Source organism: Marmota monax, unplaced genomic scaffold, assembly GCF_021218885.2.
Source record: "Marmota monax isolate L192 unplaced genomic scaffold, Marmota_monax_Labrador192_F-V1.1 WCK01_AAM20220418_F8-fsc00191, whole genome shotgun sequence".
NCBI classification, from domain to species: Eukaryota; Metazoa; Chordata; class Mammalia; order Rodentia; family Sciuridae; genus Marmota; species Marmota monax.
Window position 1 is genome coordinate 1,613,621 of NW_026693537.1, and position 24,321 is coordinate 1,637,941.

The window sequence follows — 24,321 nt, forward strand, 5'->3', positions numbered from 1 at the left end:
TTTTCCTAGAGGAAAGGCTGAAATAGCGGATGGGCAGTACTCTTGAGCAGATATTAGGAAAACAAAAGAAGAGCTTCCTGTCTTAACATTTTAGACCCTGCGTGTTCAAGGACCCAAGGAATGAGTCGTTGTATCTGTACTTTCTTCCAGGGATGCAGATGGAGGAACAAAAATAGAGCCACATATATCAATGTGGGAAATGTAAGGACAAGAAACAGAGTGATTCCTAAAACTATGCATTTTAAGAGAAAAACTAAAGAGCTATATATTCACATGTGAATAATGGTTTTAACCTTGCATGAAGTAGCACCTTATCTTTTTGAGCACAGGAAAATCCTTTTTAAATCTGGTTGCCTATGTCACAGATTTGGTTAGGATATGGGTTTTGTTGCTCCAATCTCTGTTCTGAAGGTGGGATTTGGTCTTTGATTATCTCTCAATTTAAGAGTAAGACAGTGTCTGTGTTTGTCACCACTGTGACTAAAATAACTAATAAGAAAAACTTAGAGAAGAGGAAGGCTTTTTGGTTCTTTTTTTTTTTTTTTTTTTGGCTAATGGTTTTGGAGGTCTCAGTCCATGGTCAGCTGACTCTATTGCTCTGGGCCTGAAGTGAGGCAGAACATCATGGTGGAAGGATGTAGTGGAGGAAAACTGCTCAGCTATAGCAGCTAGGGAGCAGAGAAAGAGATTGAGGCACCAGGAACAAAATATAAACCCCAAAGGCACTCTCCCAGTGAACTACTTCCTGTAGTCACTCCCCACCTGTCAACAGTCACCATCCAGTATAGTAGTTTTCTCAGATTATTAATTCATGAAATGGATTAATCCACTGACTAGGCTACAGCTCTCATAATCTCACTTTACCTCTGAACATTACTTCATTACCTAACACAAGCTTTTAGGGGGGCACCTCGTATCCAACCCTTAACAATGTCTGTTTATATAACAGCAAATTCATTAGTATGTTTCACTGGATTTTGATATCTGATATATATGTAATACAGAATATATACAACATATTAGAATATATAATACTATGTATATGAATTCTTGGAATAATATGTAGAATAATATAGATGATAAATAGAAGACTTCAACAAACTTTATTTCTCTAGTATGGAAGTTGAGTGCATATAGATTATATAGAATAATATGTCATATAATACAACAGATGACAAGAAAACTAAATTTGATTTTTTGTTAGCATGTAAGTGGTAGTTTGTAGGATATACAAAGGTACTTGAAGCGTTTTATCTGAAATATTATAAATATCCTTCACATATATATAATTTATATTATTTTACTGTTACATGAATTTTAGTGCATCTGACTCATGTAGAAATGATCACAAATTTAGCATTGCTGGGGATTGAGGTGAAATCACCTATGTTTCACATACCCCACTTTCCACTGAATTGCCTCAGAGCTGACACAGGGGCTCCAAGTTCCTAGTGAAAATCAGCTTTAACTTTTGTTTTCCATCTCTGCACTTCAGGTGGAACCATCCTCAGCATCTCAGGAAGAGGGTTTGGCAGGGACCCAGCTTTGGTTTGGGTACTTGTGGGCGATCAGCCCTGTGACATGGTGAACTTGACAGAGGTGAGCATCTGGTGTGAGACCCCACCGGCCCCGCTGCTGCCCGATGCAGAGGCTCTCACCATCCCAGCCCCCGTGGAGGTCTGGGCTGGCAACACAGCCTTCATCCATGGACCTTCAGCAAGCTTGGTGGGGAAGGGCCTTACCTTCAGGTATGAAGTGGCAGCAACACCAGTGGTCACCGCCTTGTGGGGAGAAGTCACAAACAGTAGCCTGAAGTTGTATGTGGAAGGAAGTGACCTCTCTAACTCTGTCATCCTCCTGGGGAGCTTGAAGTGTGAGGTTGAGACACAGTCTCTTTGGGGCAACCTGAGCCTGTCTGGGTGCTCCTTTCCCCTGCACACTCTGGAAGCAGGTGTCTACCCTGTCCGAGCATGTCAGAAGCACATGGGATTTGCCAACATGTCTGCAGTGCCCCAGCAATTTGTGGTGACACCTCGGATAATGACCATCTTGCCAATGCATGGTTCTGTGTGTGGCGGGACTGTGCTCACTATCAGGGGCTTGGCTCTCAACTCTAGAAGGAGGTCGATTCAGATTGACCTTTCAGGTCCTTTTACTTGTATGATTTTGCATTTGGAAGACCGTATAGTTCTCTGTCGGATCAACCAGATGGGTGACCACTTGCCTGGAGCTTCCTTCACTCTGAATGTCACAGTCGTGGTCAATGGGCTGCCCAGCGAGTGTGAAGGGAACTGCACTCTCTTCATGCAAGAGGACGAAAGTCCTGTAGTGGATGCCTTGACCATAGACATCAGTGGGTCTCTGACCACTCTGCTGATAAGGGGTCAGCGGCTGGACTCCAGAACTGATGAGCCAATGGTATTTATAGATGATCAACTTCCTTGCAATATAACTTTCTTTAATGCAAGCCAGGTGGCATGCCAAATAAGTGGTTTGACCCCAGGAGTCCACTACCTATCAGCTGTCCAGACAAGTAATGGGTATGCTTGTTTGGGTAACATTTCCAGGAATTTCTCCATCATGCCTCAAGTCTTTAATTATTTCCCTAAGAATTTCAGCACACATGGTGGAAGCCTCTTGGCCATAGTGGGCACAACCCTGAGAGGACAGAACACCACATTGATCTTTGTTGGCCAACAGGCCTGTCTGATAGTGAACATCAGTTCTGAGCTCATCCAGTGCATTGTTCCTGCAGGGAATGACTCTATTGCTCTGGAAATAGAGGTAGATGGAATTGGGTACCACATCGGAGTTGTTGGTTACAGTGATGTCTTCACCCCAGAATTGCTCTCTGTTTCTCAGAGTGATGGCATTTTAACCTTTGCAGTGGCCCGCATCTCAGGAGCTGCCAATGTTGACATATTTATTGGGAGGACACCTTGTGTGGGTGTGTCTGGTAACTACACGGTTCTCCAGTGCATCACCCCTTTTCTTCCTGCGGGGAAGTACCACGTCAGGGGTTATGACCGCATCAGAGGGTGGGCCTCCTCTGCTCTTGTGTTCCTGTTGAAGGCTACAATTACAGCAGTGACAGAGAACTTTGGTAAGTCAAGCAAGTAATATTTAATGGCTTAATAGCTTCTCTCACTTCTAAGAGTTGGAAAATCAACATCACTCCATGCAACAGAAGAGAAGAGAAGCCTGGTGACTTCTTGGAGTCTCAGTGTCTTCCTGTGACTCGTCTTTGTCATGCTCCATTTATGAACTTTATTTTTCATCAAGGAAACTGTGCCTATTCTCTAAGTATTTTATTTTAATGCATTAACCATTTTTAATTTGTGTTTTAAATTAATATCTTTTGTAAGAGCTCATAATTTCATCATTTAAGAATATAAATGCTTTCACCTAGTTTTAGACCTATATGCCAATTTGCATCGTTTAAAATTTATTAACTGTGATTAATTTTGATCATTTTATAAAACTTCACAGATGAATTCAAATGCCACCAATAATAAGCCAATAGCATAGGACAATTGTATCGGTTTAGCTTTTCTCTGCTTTTATTGTTTTGTTTTGTTGTAGTGCTGGGGATCAAAGCTAGGGCCTCCCACATGTGAGGCAAATGCTTTACCTCTGAGCCACACCCCTAGATCTTCTGCTTTGCCTGTACTGAGATTTGCCATTCTTTTCCTTCCGATGATGTTTTAGGTTTCTGCTCACTGAAAGCCTTGCTACACTTAAGGTCACTCAGATTTGATGGTGGGTATACAGGAAATTATGGATGCAGGATCTTAGGTTGATGAGGTACTAATCAAGCCATTTTTAGAACAAATTTGTCTTCAACTGGGTGGAACACTGTGGAGATTAGAATTTAGGACTGGTGCTGTGACCAACGTAGCTAATTTAGGTTTGACTTTTCCATGCCTCAGCTTCCAGTTTTAAATTTTGTAGCATTGGGGATTGAACCAAGGGGTATTCTATCCCTGAGCTTCCTCCCCAGACCTTTCTTAATTTTTTTTGTTTCAAGACAGGGTTTTGCTAAATTGCCAAGGCTGGGCTCAAACTCCCAATCCTCCTGCCTCAGCCTCCAGAATTGCTGGGATTACAGGTGTCTGCCACCACATCCAGATCAGCTTTCTTATTTAATAATGGTATTTGGGCTGGATGCTCACAAAATTTCCCTATCTATTCCCTAAATTCCATGAAGAAAGAGCATCATAAATACACCTGAAGCAAAAACAAAACAAAACAAAAACAAACAAACAAAACCCCACATTATTCTTGAGTTTGTCAGTTGGCTGTGCAAGTAGCCCCATTCCCCTTGCAGGATGAAGGCTGGAGACTGTGTCTCAGAATGAACTAGAGTGGTGCACCAGCTTCACTATCCTGAGTGTCCCTAAAATATGTAATTCTTGCAGTACTATTAATAATAGCAAAAAGAGAAATAATGAAGGTATCAGGCCATAGAAAATTTGTTAAACAAATTGTGCCTTAATGATGTAATGAGATTCTAAGTAGCTAGTAAAATGAACTGTAATGACATAGCTTTGGAAACCTACCTATACTGTATGTTTAAGTTAAGAAACAAGTTGTAGAATATGTATAGAGTGATCCCTGTGTATCAAAAATATATGTTTGTTGAAAATTCTGTAAGGAGTCACAAAAAACTGTAAATAGAAACAGGTGTTTGGGGGGAACTTTCACTTTCATTTTATGCTCTTGTATGAAAAGTTTAAGAACTATAAATAATCATTATTTTTCGACATAAAATGGTTACATTACAAGATGCTTTATGTTGTTGAATATGGTTGGAATCTAATGGAACCCTGGAGTCCAGAAGCCGGGTGAAGAAGCTAAGGATATCAGAGTCCTCCAGCCAGCTGTGTGGATTCTGCAGGGCATAGGAAGGATAGGCAGAAAGAAAGCAATAGTTTGAGTTTTGAGTTAAGATAGTTTTTCTTCTAAGATCATGAACTTGTGGTTTGTCTTTAAAGGCTGCCTGGGTGGAAGGCTTGTACATGTGTTTGGAGCAGGGTTTTCTCCAGGGAATATCTCAGCTGCCGTGTGTGGTGCTCCTTGCCAAGTCCTGGCTAATGCTACTGTGTCTGCATTCAGCTGCTTGGTTCTGCCCCTGGATGGTGAGTAAAAAAATCCCACATATATATTTTTAAAGAATGTGTTTTAAAATGATGTTCTTTGGCTTTTTAAAATATTTGTCATTGCTTCTCTACTAACCATTAATTTTTCCATGTGTTTCTGAAAATAGAATTTTTCTATTCTCTTTTCAAAAATGATTGTTACACTCCGGGGCCACGTATTAAAATGGTCCATAATACCTTTTGTCATGGGAAGGGGTCAATATTAAAGGAACTTGAAAAACGTATCGCCTATGTCCTATGGAGTCACGTGACAAGGAAGAGAGTAATTCTGGGTTCTGAATATTAGTTCCAGTGACAGCCGTAGACATCAGGAAGGAAACAAGCTCTTGATCTTGTCCTGAGGTAAGGTTGCCGAAGACATCTGCTTTCTGGAGGGACCAGGAGAGGGTGAAGATTATCAAGCTGAATATCTTTTGAATATCAGCTCAATTCCCGAATTCTTATTATAGTCAAAAGAACCAACATTCACAGTATTCTCTTGTTCTTCAACGTCCAAGTACTTACCTGATCTCTTACTCAGCAGAAAACCATGATTTCTCTCTGTTTTGAGCTGCATTCCCATCATGTAAATTGTGGTACCAGAAGCACCGTGTTTATGGGGAGAGATTATAGAGGAAGGTGCAAAGCTGAGGGCTTCACAACACATGGTAACTACCCACTGAGCTTCAGGAGGGGATAATCAGAGGAAAGAAACTACCATTTTCATTACAGATCCTTAGTGCATTTGAGAGAACTCAAATTCAACTAGCAATTATCTCATTTACATAATCATAGATCTGGAACCTCTACACTTAAGACCTATTTATAAACATGCTTTGTGTGTAGTGTTTGGAGTTAGGTTCCTAATTTTTTGAATGTGAGATTTACAAAGTAATAAGATCACTTCATCTGAGTTTGGATAATAATTACATGATGGACAATACTATTGCAATGGCAGTTCACAGTGTCCTCCTAAATGATGAGGAAGAGGAAGAAGAGAGGAGGAGAAGAAGATAGTGGTGGTGGTGGTGGAGGGAGAAGGAGTGTTAAGGAGAATGAGAATACAAAAAAACCTTTAAAATACTAGAATCTGAGTTTCCTAGTGTCATGTACACAATGGAAGAGAAATCATTGCACAATAAGAAACCTACGATGCAATAGCAACTTTCAGATGTCATCTTTTATGTTCTTTTGTTTTTTGTTTTTTAACCCTTCTACCTCCTATAGCACAGTGTCAGTCAAGAGTATGTGGAAATGAAACTGAGACTATACACAACTAGGTTCTAAAGCTTACTTAATATTACTTCTCTTTAAAAAAATCTATCTCATATGCATTGCTTAAACTAATAAACTTTAAAACCCCTTTGGTATTATTTCAAAACACTTAAATCTCAACTAGAAACACAAAATAAAAATCAATGAGATTTCAGGTACAGGTAAATTGTAGTACTGAGAACTCCTAGAGGAAAAATAATAAAATTATTATATTGTAAAAGATTCTTTTAAGTTTTAGAAAAGAACATCTCAAAATTCCTTGATATTTAAGTGTTTGGAAGCTGTAACTTTTAACCTTGCCACTAGGTGTCACCAAAGATTCATCTATTTTACAAGGATCATGTTTGGTGAAAAGGATCTCAACTGTTTTCCTCTTTCATTAGGAAGGAAGGAAGGAAAGAAGGGAGGGAGGAAGAAAGGAAGGGAGGAAGAAAGAGAGGGAGGGTGTTTTTAAATACTTTTAATCACATTCTCTAAAAATGAGGAGCCAGTTCCAAATTTTCCTTACTTAAGATCCAGGATAAGATATGGGGGATTCTGTGATTCTACTGGAACCCAGTGAAACCTTTTGAGTCTAGGATCATAGTTTGGTTTGTTTTTCTAGTTAGTAGGTCTATAATGGACATCAAAAGTTAAAGGTGTGAGTGTGTGTGTGTGTGTGTGTGTGTGTGTGTATGTGTATGTGATGTGAGAGAGAAATCATTGGAAGCTACTACTAATTCTCCTGCTTTAAGATAGGATTACATATAACTGTTAACTTCTCTTTAGGATTACATTTTATTTCAAAGAGGTTTTTAGAAGTGGCTTCCCACCAGCTATCCTCACACCTGTTTCACTCTTGCTTTTCTTGGAGAAATCCATCATTCTACCTAACTAGTGCTCCCCCACTTAGCTTCTTCTCAACCTCAACCAGCTGATAGCCTTTGGAAAGCTCAGGTCACAACGGCAGCAGTTCTCAAAGTGTGTTCCATATGGCCAGCACAGCAGCAACTAGTTTTGTGTGTGTGTGGTGGGGTGGAGGCATCTTAGAAATATGAATTCTTGGGACTCACCAAGGCCAAAATTTTCCAAATAAACATTTTAGTATTTCTTTTCTGTTCTGTCTCTGAAATTTCACATGCTTGCCTAATTGAATCCCCAGACAAGGTAACTCTTCTGAGTAAGCAAGGTATAGTCATATTGGGTAACATCATGAAATGCCTGCATATCATCTGGTCCCAGATCTGTTTGTAAAAGTACACTGATGTTTTGCTGGTTTATAATTTTTGTTACCTATGATTATCCCAATGTGTGTGTGTGTGTGTGGGGGGGGGGTGGGTGTGTTTCTAACATAGCTGTTCACAGCTGGATTTTCCTCATATTTATATGATTTATTTTTTTTTCCTTCTGTAGTTTATTGCCTTACTGTTTTCATTGGGCTTTTTGTTTGTTTCTGTTAACTTCTCTAATTTACCAAGGCCACTTTGAATTCTGACTCTTGCTTTGAATTTTAATCTTTAGTTTGACTTTGCATGATAGAGTGATGTTTTACATTCCAGGTTATTGATGATGTCTCAGAATCCAAACTTTCTTAGTTATTATTTTGTTTGTTCCTATGCCACAGTCCTAATGTGCTTCATTTTCATGACTGGGACAGGAGATTTAAGCATGGGTCTAAAAATAAAGTTATTTTGCTAGTTTCGTGGTCATCTATCTTTACCTTTCCCTCCAAATTATACTTCTTACCAAAGAAGAATTTTACTTTTTCACATGATGGGTTGCTAAAACATCCTGTTAGGTAAAACTAACACTTTGCATTTGTTTAAAAAGAGCAAAGATCTTTGATCTTCCCGTTTCTTGCATTTATACCTTGAATTATACCAAATGACTTTTTCATGGAAACTTTAACTTTTCCAAGAGGCATGAAAAGCTAAAGCGATTAAGGTCACAGAGCTATTTAGCGGTAGAACTTTGAGTAAAACCCATGGATTTTGATCCCCAGCCCTAGGTGCTTTTTATAATCCACCTTGTCAATTTGCATCCACTTAATCACCTATAATGAATTCATTATTTTATAGGTGTTGAGCCTGTTTTTATTTGCCTTAGGGCTTACTAACTGAGAAGTTCTCATGTTTTGTCTATCGCAAGAGAATCTTTCTGTCAGTCATTTTTGTTGCTATTACTCATTTAAAGCACATTCACAGAGAACTTCTTTGGTATCAGGTGCTTTGGAATGTAGCAGCAACTATGATAACATCTGGGTGTGATCACAGAGCTACAAACCCTCTCCTTTGGCCCTTGCTGAGGCACTATAATGAGACAGGCCAGCAGAGGCTCAAAGCCTACAGTCCTTGATGGCTGCTGTGGTACCTGCAAGGACAGGTTAGCCACGGAAGTAACAGACCAGAGATATTTTTCTTTTTCCTCTTTTTTTTTTTTTTAGAATTTTCAGAGTTTTTCCTAAACCACTCGTGTAGAGATTTGTTCATCTCCCAGTTAAAGACTATTGTCATTCTGACTTATTGATGCTTTTTACATGTGTCTCATGACCCAGAAAGGGATGGCCTGAGGGTCAAAAAAACTAAAACACTTGCTTTTCTTCTTAACAAAATATTGATAGTCATATGTATATGATAATCAAGAACTTCTGTTAATCAGGAAACCATGTAAAGAGAGAAGAGTCTAGCTACAAACTTAGGAAAGGTAATAGTTACCGTAAAACCTCAAGAGAATTAGTACCCAGCATACACAAATGAATAGGAAAAAGACAAATAGCCCAATAGAAAAATGGGCCAAGGTCAGGAATGGGAATTTCATAGGAGAAGAAACATTGAGTTATTACTAAATATGAAAAATTGTTCAACCTAAAAAGTAATGATGGAAATGAAAATGAAGGCCACAGTGAGATACCATTTTATACACACTTGATAAAAATTAGGAATCTGATCATTTCAAGTGCTGACAACTGTATGGATAACAGGAATTCATGGCCTGTAGGAATTCAAATGGCATACCCACTTTGGAAAACAGTGTGGCACCGTCTTGCAAAGCTGAACTTACACTTACCATTTGAACAAGATATTTTCTTTCTAGTCATTCACTCTAGAGAAAACCTTGCACATGTTTGTAGTTGCAAGTATTTGGAAATACTCCCAATTCCATTGGAAAAAGAATAGGTAAACACATCTTAGCACTTTCATGAAGTGCAGTCTTTATCAACAGTGAGCCTGTATCTGCAATAGTTACATGCAGTACCATAGAGAAATCTTGGAAATTTCATACTGAATAAAAAAAGCAAGACCAAGAATATTTGGTCATGCATTACATTTTATAAAGGTCAAAAGAAAAACTCAACAACCTCTTGTTTAGGAACGCAAACCTGTTTGATAAAGCTATCTAAAAAATGCCAAGGGATTATTTCTGAGAATGAGGAGGAAAGTGAATGGACCCATGAGGGAGCAGACAGATTTAGAAGTATTAGAACTGTTTTCAATCTCATGTTGGCTGGTATATACACCCAAGGTTTTTTTTTTTATGATGATGATTTATATTTTACAAAATTGTTATGTCTTCTATTTGCATAAAATACACATAATGCATTTAGAGAGTAAACTGATGCTTCATTTTCCTATTGGAGGGGAGACATATGAACTTCATTCTTAAAACAAAGAGCCTTTGGCTCTTTCTGTGAATTTGCCTAACCTCATAGTGACTGTTCCCTGCAGAGTCCTTGGCCTTCCTGTGTGACCTGAAGAACAAGGAGGACAGCTGTGAAGTCATCAGCCACACCTATGTGCAGTGTGATTTGAGTGTATCCATGGGGATGGAGAGACTGCCGGAATTGTGGCCTTACCTCTATGCTTGTGAAGAAAGTTCCCAGTGTCTCTTTGAACCAGATCATTGGAAAAAGTCAGACTTTCCATCATTCTCTGGCTTCTTCATCAGGTAGCTACCTTCTCCTTTCCTCTCTGACCTTCCCGATGGCCAATGGACCCACGGAGTCATTGGAAAGCCCTGGCAGGGTGGACGTGGCCTGAGGGCCTGCTGCTCTCTTAGAGGGGCCATTCCATGGTGGATTCCAGCCAGCTTGCATATCAAAGCATCTCCTGTCTTTTTCAAGTGTTCAAGAGAACATCTGAAAAATCTGCCCAGTAAACAACTCACTTTGTTCTTGCTTAGATTTTAATATTTATCTTCCGATCCAAAGCAACATCTGGTGAATGCCAATGGGGAAAAAGATTAGACATTATGAAAAACAGAAGGCTTTCCCCCCTTTTCCCTTTTTCTTTTCTTTCCAAACAGATTCACAAGTATGAAAAAAAGTCATAGAGAAATCCAGCAGATTGCACACTGTTTATTCAAAATAAGGGGGGTTACACAGAGAATTACTGTAGATCTAGGGCTTAAAAGCCATAAGCTCATAAGGATTTTTTTGAACCTAAAAAAGAAAAAAAAAATCTAACAAATGAATACCACAACCTTCCAGGTTAAATCCCTTTTCTAAACAAAAATTTTTTTTTTTTAAAAGTGTGACTGCGTTGGGAACTCTGGATGGCCTTAATTTCAGTCAGCAGTTCTTTTCCTATATGCAGGGTACTAACTCAGGGATGAACAATGCCCTGAATCCTTATTCCTTATCTAGATAGAGTGGTTACATCTGATAACTTAATGAAGATTAATTTTCTCATTAAGTGGCTGGGGATATGGCTCAGTTGGTAGAGTGCTTACCTCGCATGCACAAGGCCCTGGGTTCAATCCTCAGCAGCACACACACACACACACGAAATCTTATTAAAAATAAAGCTAAACAAGACCCATGGCTCTCAGTGAAGGATATAACCAGTCTGATTTTTTAATGTCTTGAGACAGTCTGTTTTATCAGGAACTTGCCACCGGAATTTGGTGTTTAGCCATTGGAAAAGAGGAAACTCCTTGGCTGATTGCTTCCTAGAAGGATGTGGAGCATCTTCTGAGGTGGCACAGGAAATGGGGTTTCGCGGGTTGTGCTCTGGTGAGGCTGGATCTCAGAGCTCACAAATGCTGGATACTAAGAAGTACTAGCCAGCGGTTCCTGCTCCACTGAATTCAGGATCTCTACCTGAATCTCCCCCAAAGAATTCCCTTGGATTCTTTGTGGCCTTCTTCTTCACTCTGTGCTGAGCGTGAGGCAACTGAGCCTCAGATACCATTAAAGTTAGACATTTATTATTCAATATCATTTCAAAAGTCTTGTTCAATGTTCTGGCCATTGCAACAGAAAAACTGAGTGTTTTCTTGAGTAGAATTAAATGTCCTAGGATTTAAACAATATGTTTTATATTTAGTGGTGATAGGATGGGGATCCAGTGCTGTCCTTTGTGACCAGTGGGAAGTCAATATGATCATTAGAAGATGATTTGGCAAAGCTCTAATAACACCTTGGTATTCTTCATAATCTATAGCCCAGGAATTTTATGTCTAGGATTTTGTTCTAAAAGAGTAAATAGAAGTTTTAATAGTCACAAACAGCCACATCCTTTGACGTTCCAAGTACAATAAAACATTTTTAAAAAGTTTAAATAATAAAGAATGCATCCAAATGATAAGACATTAAGAAACCTATAAAAATCATGATGTAGAGTAGTTAAACAAGTAGAAAATGCTTGCAGTACATTGAGAAGTGAAAAATCACAGGTCACAAAATTGTATATCAATTTAATCCTACTGTTCCATATAATATATATGTATATGTATATACATATATATTTGTACACACTTGAGTCATTAGCAAGAAATATAGGAGAGACATATTCTAAATTGATAGTGTCCATATCTACGTAGCTGAAATACTGATCATATTAATTTTTTTCATTGAATTTTTATGTATTTTTCTAGTGAATATGTGCTGATTTAATAACTGAGAAACAATATAAGTTAAACAAGGGGCATTAAAAAAAGCATGTTTCAAATAGCTTACTTGGTTTCTGTTAGGTTTACGCTTGTGAACCCAGAGGACTATTTTCCATGGTCTTTTTAGGGAATTCACTTTCATCAAATGCTTTATCTCACGGCCAGCATTACCTTATGGCTTTATTTCATTTGTCAAAGACAGACATATAACTGGAAAAAAATATATATATACATATACCTAGCCCATCTGTCCATCTCTCCTTCTATCATCCATCCATCATTTATCAAGTGCCTACTATATTCTAGAATACTATATTCTAGCTATTCTTCCAGGTGCCGGTGACTCACTGGTGGTGAGGCAGGAGAGTGCCTGCTTTTAAGAGTGGGAGTGGAAGACAACAAACAGTATGATCACATGTTGTGCTAAATGTCTTAATGCGGTAGAAAAAATGGGGCTGCTTTGGATAGCTTCTTCGGAGGAGTGCCTCTGAAGAAGTGTCTTTTATGCTAGTGTTATGGTTGGGATGTGAGGTATCCCCCAAAAGTTCATGTGTGAGACAATGCAAAAAGGATTAGAGGAGAAATGATTGGGTTGGGTGGCAGCCTTAACCCAATCAGTGAATAATTATCTGATGGGGTTAATTAAGTGGTAACTGAAGGCAGGTGAGGTGTGGCTGGAAGAAGTAGGGCATTGCGTGCGTGACTTTGGGGTATATTTTGTATTCAGCAAGCAGAGATCTCTCTCTTTGCTTTCTGACCGTCATGTGAGCTGCTTCCCTAGGGCACACTCTTCCGCCATGGTGTTGTGCCTCACTTTGAGCCTCAAGGAATGGAGCCAGCTGCCTATGGACTAAAACCTCTGAAACTATAAGCCCCTAAAATAAACTTTTCCTCCGCTATGAATGTGCTAGTCAGATCCTTTAGTCTCAGCAGCGAAAAAGCTGAGGAAAATACCCTTCTCTTGATCCCAAGAATAAGGGATCACTCTGTAAAGCCAGGGAGTGGGGTGGCAAATGCAAAGGAACCATTAGATCTTATGAGCTGTGAAGAGGCCAGTTGAGCAGGAGTATAGTGAGAAGGAAGGAAAGCTCCTGGGGAGCTATAGGGGCCTTTAGGCCAAAGAAAGAAGTTGGGGTACTCTCCTAAGATAATTACTTTCCAAAGTCCACAGTCAAGGCATGGCAGCCATGGCAGCGGAACCCAAGGCTTCTGACTCATGACATCCTTACTGCCATGCTGGACTCTCTGTGTTTGTGATGATAACCTCAGCTGAGCCACATGGGGCCAATGAAATTCCAGGGCCAGGGGAGCAATTTCAGGCTATGTGGAGGAGACAGAATTTCTGCACAAGCCTTTGCTACTTATTGCAAAGGTGTATATAAGAAGATTGCCTTCTGACTTTAGGATCTGATGATCCGAACCAAAAAGGCAATACATTGGGAGTCAGGAAACTTAGGTTCTAGAACCATCTTTGTCACTATATGAACACAAAATATTTACTACATTCTCTTAGATATGTTTGTATATATATGCATTTGTACATTCATGTCCATCTTTATCTAAACCTGTATCCATGTCTGTATCTCTACATCTATTTGTACCTATATACATTTTTTTTCTATTTAAATCTGTCCAATTCATAACATTATTTGGGAGGGAAACATAGCTATTAAGAACATTTGAAATTTTGTAAATGCTCATCTATTTTTGATATACTGGTGTCTCAGCTAATTTGGGTAATGGCTTTTAAAAGAAAAAAAAATCTTCAGCGAGGTAATCAGGGACAAATAAAACAGTCTAACAGAAAGGGACTGAACTCTCATCAGAGCAGGAAACATGTGATCAGGGAAGACTGCATGTTGCTGACAGGTATGCACAAGGTGGGCAGTGTGACCTGGCCCACTTGACTCATTCCTTTGCCAGTGGAGCCCTGTAACGGGGAAAGGTGATGGGCAAATAGTCTCCAAACTAGAAAAGAAAAATGGGAGAATTTTGGAAATTCAGACAACTAAGGCTGACATTAGTCCTGACACAATTCTATGAGGAGTGTTTAATCAGATGGTTCGTGAGCCTTCAGAAGTAAAAGAGGTTGTCTGGGAACCAATTTACAAAGAGTATGTTGGTGTCAAAAACCAATGTCATTTCCTTTTGGATAGATCTACTTGTGACTTATGATGTATATGGAGGGCGAACTTTCCAAACTATTCTAACAACCTCTCCACCCCCATTAGCAAAAAGAGTTCTGCAAAGTCCTAAGTGGCCTGACACTAACCTTAAATTACTTTGAAATCAGGTGTTTTAAAAGTTTATTTTGGTTTTGCCTTCTATTCTACCATATTTCCATATTTATCTAATTATTACATTGCAATTGCATTTTAATTTAGAAGTTATGTTACTTTGCTTTTCCTTTCTGAATCTTGTAGTTTGACTGATTCTCCAGGAGCAAATGGTGTATTTATCCCATGGCTTCATCTACCCCTTGAATAAGCATTCAACTAAATGGGTTTTTATGTTGATTTTAGTCTCCCAATTTAAAAAAATGTTGGAGTGATGTGTTTAAGTCAGTGAGGTGAAATAAAGCAATAAGGAATATAAATTTTCATATTTATATTTCAATAACACCATCACCTCCACTACCCACAAAAATTGTAACAACAGTTGCCTTTGTTGGATGTTTACTGTGTACCATGTTCTAATCATTTTGTGTACTTCATTTTTTTTATTCCTTAGTACCTCTGTAACATAGGAACTGAGTTATTAGTAATGTCATTTTATAAATGTGAAAACCAAAGCTCACAGAGTCATGTCTTCAAGCCCATATAGATGGGATTCAAATGTAACTGACCTGTTTCCAAGCCTAACATTTACATGCTTGGGCTTCTCCGAGAATCAACTGACAAATGCAGCATGGGGAAATTCTCTGGCAATTGCAGCCCTGGGACTTTGACTTCACTACTCTCTTCCAGCAAGCTTAAGGGGACACAAAATAAACAGTGTTTGGTGTTATAGGTGGGAGAGCTCAGATAAAGGGAGACCAGTTCCTCAGTGGTCAGCCCAAACCCTGCATTTTGTTCTGGGTGGTATAGTATTAAAATATCAATATAACCCCCAATAGGTCTAGAGGACAGTAGGTGTTAAAGTCCTGTCTTGGTGGCACTGGGATGCCAATATTTTAGCATGAAGAAGAAAAGAGTAAATGGTGAGATATGATAGTTCTGCTGCTCATTATTTCTAGCAAATTGTGGGAGAAACCATTTCAGTATTGATTTGAAAAAAGACGCTGCAGTTCAACATGATTTATAGTTTCTCAGTCAGTGACCTTTTGCCCTTTCCCCCACCCTTCCTGGATTCTGCCATCTTCACTACTGAAGTTCAATCAGCATCTGAAAATTCAAGAGTGCTGCTCCAAGGAAGCAGGACACCTGGATTCTGAATTTGGGAGCGGCATAATTTTGTGTTGACTTTATGCAAATCCCTGATCTCTTTGGGTTACATTTTTTATTCCTCCACCTAATTTACAGGCTGAAATTAGATCATACATATGAAATTGCTGAAAAGTATAAAACATCATGCATTATTATTACTAATAATCTTTGAGTTAGTTGCAACAGTGCCTAAAGCCAGGATTATTTTTGAATAAATATCACACCTGTTGGGGCTGATATCCTGCAATATCCATGCTTTCACCTCCTCTAGACTGCATATTTTCTGTAACGCTACATACACTGCTGTTTTTTATTTTAAATCTAGTCTGGCTTCTCCCCTTAAAGCAAGGGGACTTTTAAAGTGAGTGGCTGGTAGTATAACTGGCACATATATCGAATCTCCTTAGTCTGGGCTGTTAAGTAAGTTTAATTAATTTACTAAGTTAATGTTCCACTGCTAGCAACAGAGCCTCATTGCCATCAGCTGGGGAGAGGGAATTGAAAGCCTAAATGAGCTCATTTTTTCACAGTTGGAATTAGGGACCAGTTAGCCAGTTGTGTGGGTTTTCCAATTTCTCCATCTGCCCTTGGGGGATTCAGGCAATTCACTCCCCCAACACTAAGTGTGAGTAAGATCAGGAAAAGGGAAGGGGAAAAGGAAAAATTAAAAAAAAAAATCTCTGTCCAACATTAGTTTCCATTTTTGGAACTGGAAGTATTGTCTGTGTTAAGTTGGGTTTGTAGAAGCTTTTACTGATGTTTCCGATAGATTGGGAAAAGAAGAAAGGCCTCAGTGAAAGATATTTACCATGTGCATTTTCATTGCAGGGTGAGCAGATAAAGGAAAAACAAATAAACAATAAAAGAATGGAAACAAAATTACAGAAATTTGCAAAATTTGACAAATGGTGGCCTGTAGTTGCCACAAGCTAATGGCTTGCAATGATTAATAAGAGTAAAAATAATTGCATTTCATTAAGATTGATGACACCCCATTTAACCTCCCCTCTCATTTCAGCCCTAAAGTGGAAAGAGATGAAGTTCTCATCTATAATAGCTCCTGTAACATTACCATGGAAACTGAGGCAGAGATGGAGTGTGAGACGCCTAATCAGCCAATTACCGCCAAGATTACTGAGATACGGAAAAGCTGGGGCCAGAACACTCAGGTATAATCAAATCTTTTTTACAGACTGATTCAAACAGCTCAAATTAAATTTGTAATATTGTGTACATTAAAAAAACAATTTAGTCCAAATGGCAGCGATATATAATATTAAATGCTCTCAAACTTTGAGGAGCTGGTCTAATGCACAACATCTGAATTCATAGTTAACTATGGTTAATCATATATTTTCTCAAAAATAAATGAATGCTGCCTGGGCTCTTTTAAAGCAAATTCCGAACAGATAATCTCCCAGCATTTTGTCCTGATTTCTGCATGCATATTTCTTCATAAAATAAATGGCCTAACATTTAACTAGGCCCTTCTGGAAGGCTTCCAAGTCACTCAGCCCTCCTCAGTGTGGTGGGACAGCGAGTTCCTGGTCCGTCCTGTTTCTGTCTGTTCCGTGGGGGAGCAGTGTGCAAATGTCCACCTTGGTGGGGGTTGTGTGGAAGGATTGCAGGGCCGCTGGCCCAGCATCTCTACCTCAATGCATTTGTTTTGAAATCACTCACACCACTCCCTTCAAGTGGCTGTTCTAAGAATGTGTCTTTAAGTCCCCAGTGAAAGATTCACAGCCTCCCCAAGGAATTTGCGAGAATTGAAATCAGAGGCTAAGAGCTCTTTGGAAATGGATCAGATAATCTTTTACAACTCCCCAGGCTTCTCACTGTACACAGACAAAAAATAATATTTATTGAGCACCTTCTCCCCCAGGTGCCTTTCTCTTTATGAAAGCAGTTTTTAGATTTTTCCTCTCTGTCTCTCTTATTTGGAACAAACGTTTATTAAGTGCCTATTATGTGCCACACACTGTTCCAGATTCACTCAAGAGTGCTGTTTGAGTCAAACTGTCCAAATCCAAAACTATACTTCCTGGTTCATAGTGTATGTTTTTGTCTAACTTTTGCACAGGTGCTGACAAGGTATGTAATTGCAAATATTTTTTTTCCTGTCCTTCCTAAACTGCTCTCTGTAGTCCTTTCCACCACTCTGAGGGGCTTCTCTGTTTCTTCCATCACTTCCTAACCTTCTCCCTCCCTTTACCCTCCTTTCAGTGATTGTCCAAGGCTGTCACTTCCTGTTTCTTTGTGTCCCCCTCAAATGCCCCTTCCTTTCAATTCACTGTTGATGTGAATTCCTCATTTCCAGAACCACTGTCTTCCCATTGCAGCCTCACCTTCACTCTGTGCCTCTTTCTTAGCAGACAGCTCTAACTGACATTTCAAAGTGAGATGGAACTGCTGTGGGACAGTGAGCAACTGTTAATCCTCTCTGGGCTTCAGTTCCTGTCTGGATAGACAATCGCTTAGTGTCGTTGGGATGCTCATGTAAGCAAATGCTGGTAAAAGGAAGGGAGAGACAGGTTAGCACAGTGGTTAAATCTGTGAGCTTCAGAACTAGAACATTCAGGTTTGAATACATCACTTTCTACCTGGGGGACTTTAGGCAAGTTACTAACCGCTTCTGTGCCTCCATTTCTCATCTGTAAAGTAGATAGCAATAATAGTCACCTAATAGGGTTGTTCTGAGACTCACACATAGTGAATGTCCAGTATTAGCTATTGTTAGCAATGCTAGTTTACTAATAGTCATGCCAGAAAAATGATAGAGAGTTGCTTCTCTATAATTCTTGCTACCTGGGCCAATCATTTAACTTCTAAGATCTTATTTAACTTTTCATTATCTCAAAGTTGAATTTAGAGACTTTTTGAAGGTTACATGCCTCACTTGTTTTAAAATATTTATGCAACACATAGGTATTGAGGTTTTTTAATATTTTTAGTTGTAGATGGACACAATAACTTAATTTTATTTATTTACTTATTTATTTTTATGGTGCTGAGAATTGAACCCAGTGCCTCACACATGGTAGGCAAGCGTCCTACAACTGAGCCACAACCCCATCCCTATCTACTGAGTTTTAACCATGTTCAAGAGCCTCTGCCATGCTCTGAAGCAAACAAGAAAGTAAGACAGAAAGATGCTCCTATTATTAAGGGATATTAGGAAGTGAGGGCACACATGGAAGTAGGTGAGGTTTGAAAGACAGTATCTAAAGTCAGTTTACCACAGTAGGATGAAGCATTGGGCACCATCCAGACCAGCCGTCTCATTTTAAAGATGAATTAAGATTTAAAAGAGACCTTGGTAAAGGTCACATAGCTCATTATTTGGCATCATAACCCACGCAGCCATAAGTCATTGTGGTGAAGTGAGCCATTTAATCTTCAGGAACCGATGGTGGGGAGGAGCTTATTTGTCAGAACCTACTAGACTAGAGCCTGTGTGGGAAACTTCAGAGGGGCAAAGAGGAGGTAGGTGCCACTGCGAGGTAGGTGCCACTGCTGTAGCTTCAAGACATGATAAGCATTGCACTCAAGTGTTGATGATAATGTCACACTCTTAAACACTCTTTTGGGAGCAGAGTCCTATCAAGTAGTACGAGGGGAGCAATAGCAGGGATTTACAGCAAAATCATCAGAGTTTAAGACCTACTTTAGCACCAGTGGAGTCCTCAAGAATGCAACTAAGGTCTCAAGCACAATTCCTATCATGCTGACTGGATCAACACCGTGGAGTTGGGAAACAACTATAGCTAACTGTGCCTGTAATTGTCCAGGGCCCAGAAAACAAAAGGCAATAGAGAAATTATTCATTCTAGATTCTGCTCTCTGGTAGGATAGTTTAGTTTGCTTCAGGATTGGAATATAATGAAACCTATAAATAGAGGGTTTATAACTAACTGAACACAAAATTGACTTATCACCCAAATCAGAATGCCTTTGAGAGTGCAAGGCCGATAATTAACAATTGTGTTGGGATAATATGGCACTCTTGTTGGGGTATGTGGAAACACTACTGGGCCTGGGAACAACTCATCACTATGCAATACATGGTTACTCTGTCTCTGAATGTCTGATTTTCCTGCTTTGGCTTGGGAACAACATGCCACCTTTGCTAGAATGCTTGGTTGCCTTATCTTGGCTTAGACCTGGGGAAGACCACCACTGGCAGATGATTAATGAGGTCTATAACCCAGGTTCCCACTTCCAAGTTCAAGGATTTCCTATGTGAGAATATGGGGACATTAATAGAATAGATACTTAAGCAATAAAAGGGTTCCAAAAACAAATACGTTTGGAAAGTTGGGTGTAAAATATTTGTGTGCGTGTGTGTGTGTGTGTGTGTTTATTTATTTTCCCACTAAAGGACTTTTTTTTAGAGCATTCAATATGTGAATATATAATGTGATTTCTATAGAAAGCTATAGTGTAGAATGTCGCCCAGACTTACCTACGTCCAGATTTCCTCTGGGGCCGTTACCTCTCCCACTGCCTTCAATTTGGCAGGTGCCTGTGCCATGATTTTTCCCTGTTGGAGTGAGGGCTCTGTTCCATTATCTTCAGGTGGGTCAGTCCCGTGAGCTCTATTGAAGTATTATATTATGATGTGCAGTGCAGGTAAGTTTCAGGGAAGCAGAAGAGGAATCAGGGCAGAAGGTACTAAAACTCTAGGACAGTGTGAGGTGCATGGTGCACGTGTAGGGAACTCGTGAGTTGCACGTAATTTTCCAGGGCCCAGAAAAACACACACACAGGGCAGAGTGGTGATGGGAAGTGTTACTGAAATCTGGAGATGAATGAAAGGTCTGCTTTCTCTTTAAAGAGAAATTGGCCTGCTCATCCCCCTAAATTCTGTCCTCCACCCCACTCCAGAATCCTGGCAAGTCAAATTCTACTCCTCCCAGGAAGGAGATCAGATATTACTCTAGAGAGATTAAACCAGAATAACTGCTCACAGATGCTGGCATTTGAAAGCTTCCTGAAGTCCTACTTAGATTGGTCATCTACTTAGATTTTTAGTGCGTTGCTATGACATTTGAATGGACAGATTTCTGGTTTGGGCTAGGAGAGTGTAATAATTTTCAGGCTTACTCACATGCATTCACAACTAGAAAACTAGTCAAAGTGTATTTCAGATGTTGCATAACTGACAGCACAAAGCTGAGATCCTTGGAGAATGGAAATACACAAGGACAATGACTTTCTACCTGTGAGCATTATTCAAAACCCAGCACAGGGAAATAGAATCCAGACAGAGTGAAACAGTCTCATTGGAGGGATCATTCAGAGATTGGAGTCCAGGATGGCTGATGTTGGTGGGATTTGCAGGGCAGGTTGATAGAGAGGAGGGAGGTCTGCAGAATAGGAGCTCTAGAAATCTGCATGAGAGTCCTTTGAGACTTTGGCCCAATATTTAAACAATCATAGTGAGTGCAATTCTGTGATGTCTAGCAGAGAATAGCTACCAAGATGCTTGAAGTGAATAAAAATTTTAAAGTACTTGATAATATAGTACTTGGGAAAGTTCAAGTGATGATCAATTAGGGTGCAGAGACCTCATTCAACAACATCACAGCATTGAGTTGAGACTACAGAAAGGCCATATTTTCAGTGGCAAGGAAATACAGACAACTGAGCTAGATCACAAATAGGATAGGAAAGGAAGGATGCAGGTAGGTATTATGGTCAGGCAGCAGCTTCCTCATGCCCAAGCTTGCTATCATTGGTGGTGGAGAGAGTTTTCTTGAGTTAAAAATATTTTGAATAAAGCTGTGGTCTTTTAGTGTGTTATTGATTGGACAAGATCAAGTCTCCATGGGTCACTTGTCCATTCTTCTGGTGACTACAGAATAGCTGTTAGACAGCTATAATGTTTGGCTGGTTAAATCACCATCATTTTTTAAAAGTATTTATGTTTCAAAATTCATTTGTGTTCTTTAATGCTTTTTTCTCTCTGGAAGATTTTTATTTCCTTAAAATTGAAGAATTTTTCTCTTATGAAATTCTTTAGTACTTTATCATATTCATCTTGTGGAATTTGTCTTCTTATATGTTTAAAAATGCATTTATTCATTTAACTATCTTACCTGCCAACTAGACACTAGTCTGAGGTTGAGGTTCATGTAGAATTCTTCCTTGATCTCTCTTTGGTAAATGAATGGATGAAGACATATATTTGTACTGGACACTGATAAAAAATAAAGCCATGTTGCTTAATTTAATCCCTAATTTTTGTTTAAGGAGAGTCTTCTAGAAAATTCATGCAATCCGGTGAAGTAATTTACCTTTTCTTTATAATGTGTGTACCTCTTTAGAAACTAACTTGAAAATACTTTTCATTCCCTAATCAATTTTGCTTCTCCTGTTACTGAAATCCAGAAACAGTTTTTTCCTCTTAAATTTTATTTACTTTTCTTTTATTTCTTTTCATTTCCTTTTGGTTTTTCTTCTCTTCCACCACCCCACTTCTTTTTCTTTTTCCTCTCCCTTTATCCTTCTCGCTTTCATTCAGTTGTGTATCTTTAAGGTTTTTTGTGCCTCAGACAGGGGTGCTATGGAAAGCAGAGCTGAGCTAGTCGTTAGATCAGGGACACAAGCTATAGGGACTTGACAGTTTCCCAACTGACTCCAAGGAACCTTACGGAGTTCCTCATGCCTGTATTTTCTCTGTGAAATGGGGGTCCTAATATATGACAATTTTGTACTGCAGGGGGAGAATGGTCGAGAAGGGTGACATTTCACATCTGAAAGGGCCTTACCTACCTCCTTAGGATAATTAGGCAGGCAGCAGAGACAATGGGACACACAGTAAATGGGACTGCTGGTACTTGGCTTCTGATTCTAGCACTGTCCCTGTCTGTGACCGTGTCAACTCACTTCACTTTTAGATTGATTGGTACTATCCGATGGCCAGCTTTTGGAGTAGAAAGGCAGAACATACCAACCTGTTATAGCTGGAGGAATCTAAGTCCATCTAGAGGCATTATGATATAGTAATTATGAATGTGGGCTCTAGGATAAGCCTAGATTTATTTGAGGCTCATTATTCTATTTGTTATGTAATTTTGGGCAATTTTTTTTAATTTCCCTGTATCTGTTAATTCTATCTCATAGTGTAGTAGCAATTAAATAACGAATAGAGAGACTTAGCATAGTGTCTCATCCATAGGTAATTCTCAGAATGTGCCAGACATCATTGTTTGTTAAGTCCTTAATGATGATTCTACAATTGAGAAAGATCATAAATTTGTAAGTGCTCTGCACATTGTTATGCAAGGTTACGGTCGTCATAATTTATGTCCAAGTTTTTCCTGGTGGTGTCGTAACCAGTGCTTGTTGTGTGAAAGCGGTTTTGCCACTTGCTTGAATCTAAGACCTTGCCCTTTTTAAAAAAAGAAAGAAGACATTCAGGTAATATTTAATATGAATATTGTCTTTAATTCAGCTGACCGAGTTAACTGTGTCTCTCTGTGTATTGACTGAATTCATGACATCAGCCTGTTCCTATCATATGTTCATAGTGAATGAGACTGTGGTTTCAATAGTCATTCATCATATTTTGGCAAAAGAGTCCTTATCATTTCTGGTTATTATTATGTCACTGAATAATTACATCACTATACAGGAGTTGAATCATCATAGGTAAACTATGCTTAATATTTACCTTAAAGTCACACTTACGACCTCAGTGGAAAACAGTGAGTTTTATGAGCTCTATGAAAATGACTTTATTAATGACAGGAAGTGGGCAGTCCCCCAGGGACATGACATGACAATTTCCTTCTAAAGTACAGCTTCATAAATTGAAGCCATCTTGGTCTAGATAAATACTGTGTGGAATGTTCTCAGTGAAACCTGATACTATGCAGAAATACATGAGCTCATTTTTGGGTTTGACTGTGGGAGTATAATAAGCCTTTCAAAATATGAATTTTTAGCTGTCTTGCAGATAGGAATGAATGCTATGAAAATTGCTTTGGATGTTAGAAAGGCCCCTATGAGGGTTCTTTGGATCCTACAGAGGAGATAAGGCTTGGGGAATGAACAACCTGAAGTATTCAAATTAATTTATTGGTTGATTCATTGAATGACTGGGTAACAAATTTTTTTTAATCTCACATCTTAATTCCCAGATCTGTGTCATAGAAGAATTATGTGTAAGACTTCATAACAGCTTGTGCAAACTATAATATGTGGATGTGTTACATTATCAGCACACTTAATTTTTCATGTGAGAGAAAAACTTTTTCACAGGTACATAGTCTAAGGTCATTGTAGTAAATCACAACTTCTGAGGCGTGATAGAAAGTTTAACAGCTATGAGTAGGACCCTTCCCAGGTACAAAGGGTCTCAGATAGCAGTTGAGTGGGTTTCAGAAAGTAGGTGTCTTTCTGTTTGGTGTGTGGTGGTGATATTATGGTGATGGTACATGTGCATGTGGATTTGTGTTGAAGGAATGATGTGAATTTTGTTAGTGTTTGGATATATGGTTCCTTACTAGACATTTTAATCTCTTCTTTTTTTGTCAAAAGTAATTAAATGTTAGTTTTGCACCTCATGTATGTAGCATGCCTATTTTCAAGAGGAAATAATCATAGTAGTC

The 24,321-nt window shown here is 39.1% G+C and overlaps 1 protein-coding gene across 6 annotated transcripts in view; it reads left to right on the forward strand.

Moving 5' to 3' along the window:
- Pkhd1 (PKHD1 ciliary IPT domain containing fibrocystin/polyductin) overlaps positions 1 to 24,321 on the forward strand; it is a 420,823-nt gene that overhangs the window by 62,828 nt on the left and 333,674 nt on the right. For all 6 annotated transcript variants that reach the window (XM_046458594.2, XM_046458595.2, XM_046458599.2 and 3 more), the window contains 4 exons: positions 1,496 to 3,103; positions 4,995 to 5,138; positions 10,118 to 10,337; positions 16,725 to 16,875. In XM_046458594.2, the coding sequence (XP_046314550.1) occupies positions 1,496 to 3,103; positions 4,995 to 5,138; positions 10,118 to 10,337; positions 16,725 to 16,875 (2,123 nt within the window). The remainder of the gene's footprint in view (positions 1 to 1,495; positions 3,104 to 4,994; positions 5,139 to 10,117; positions 10,338 to 16,724; positions 16,876 to 24,321) is intronic.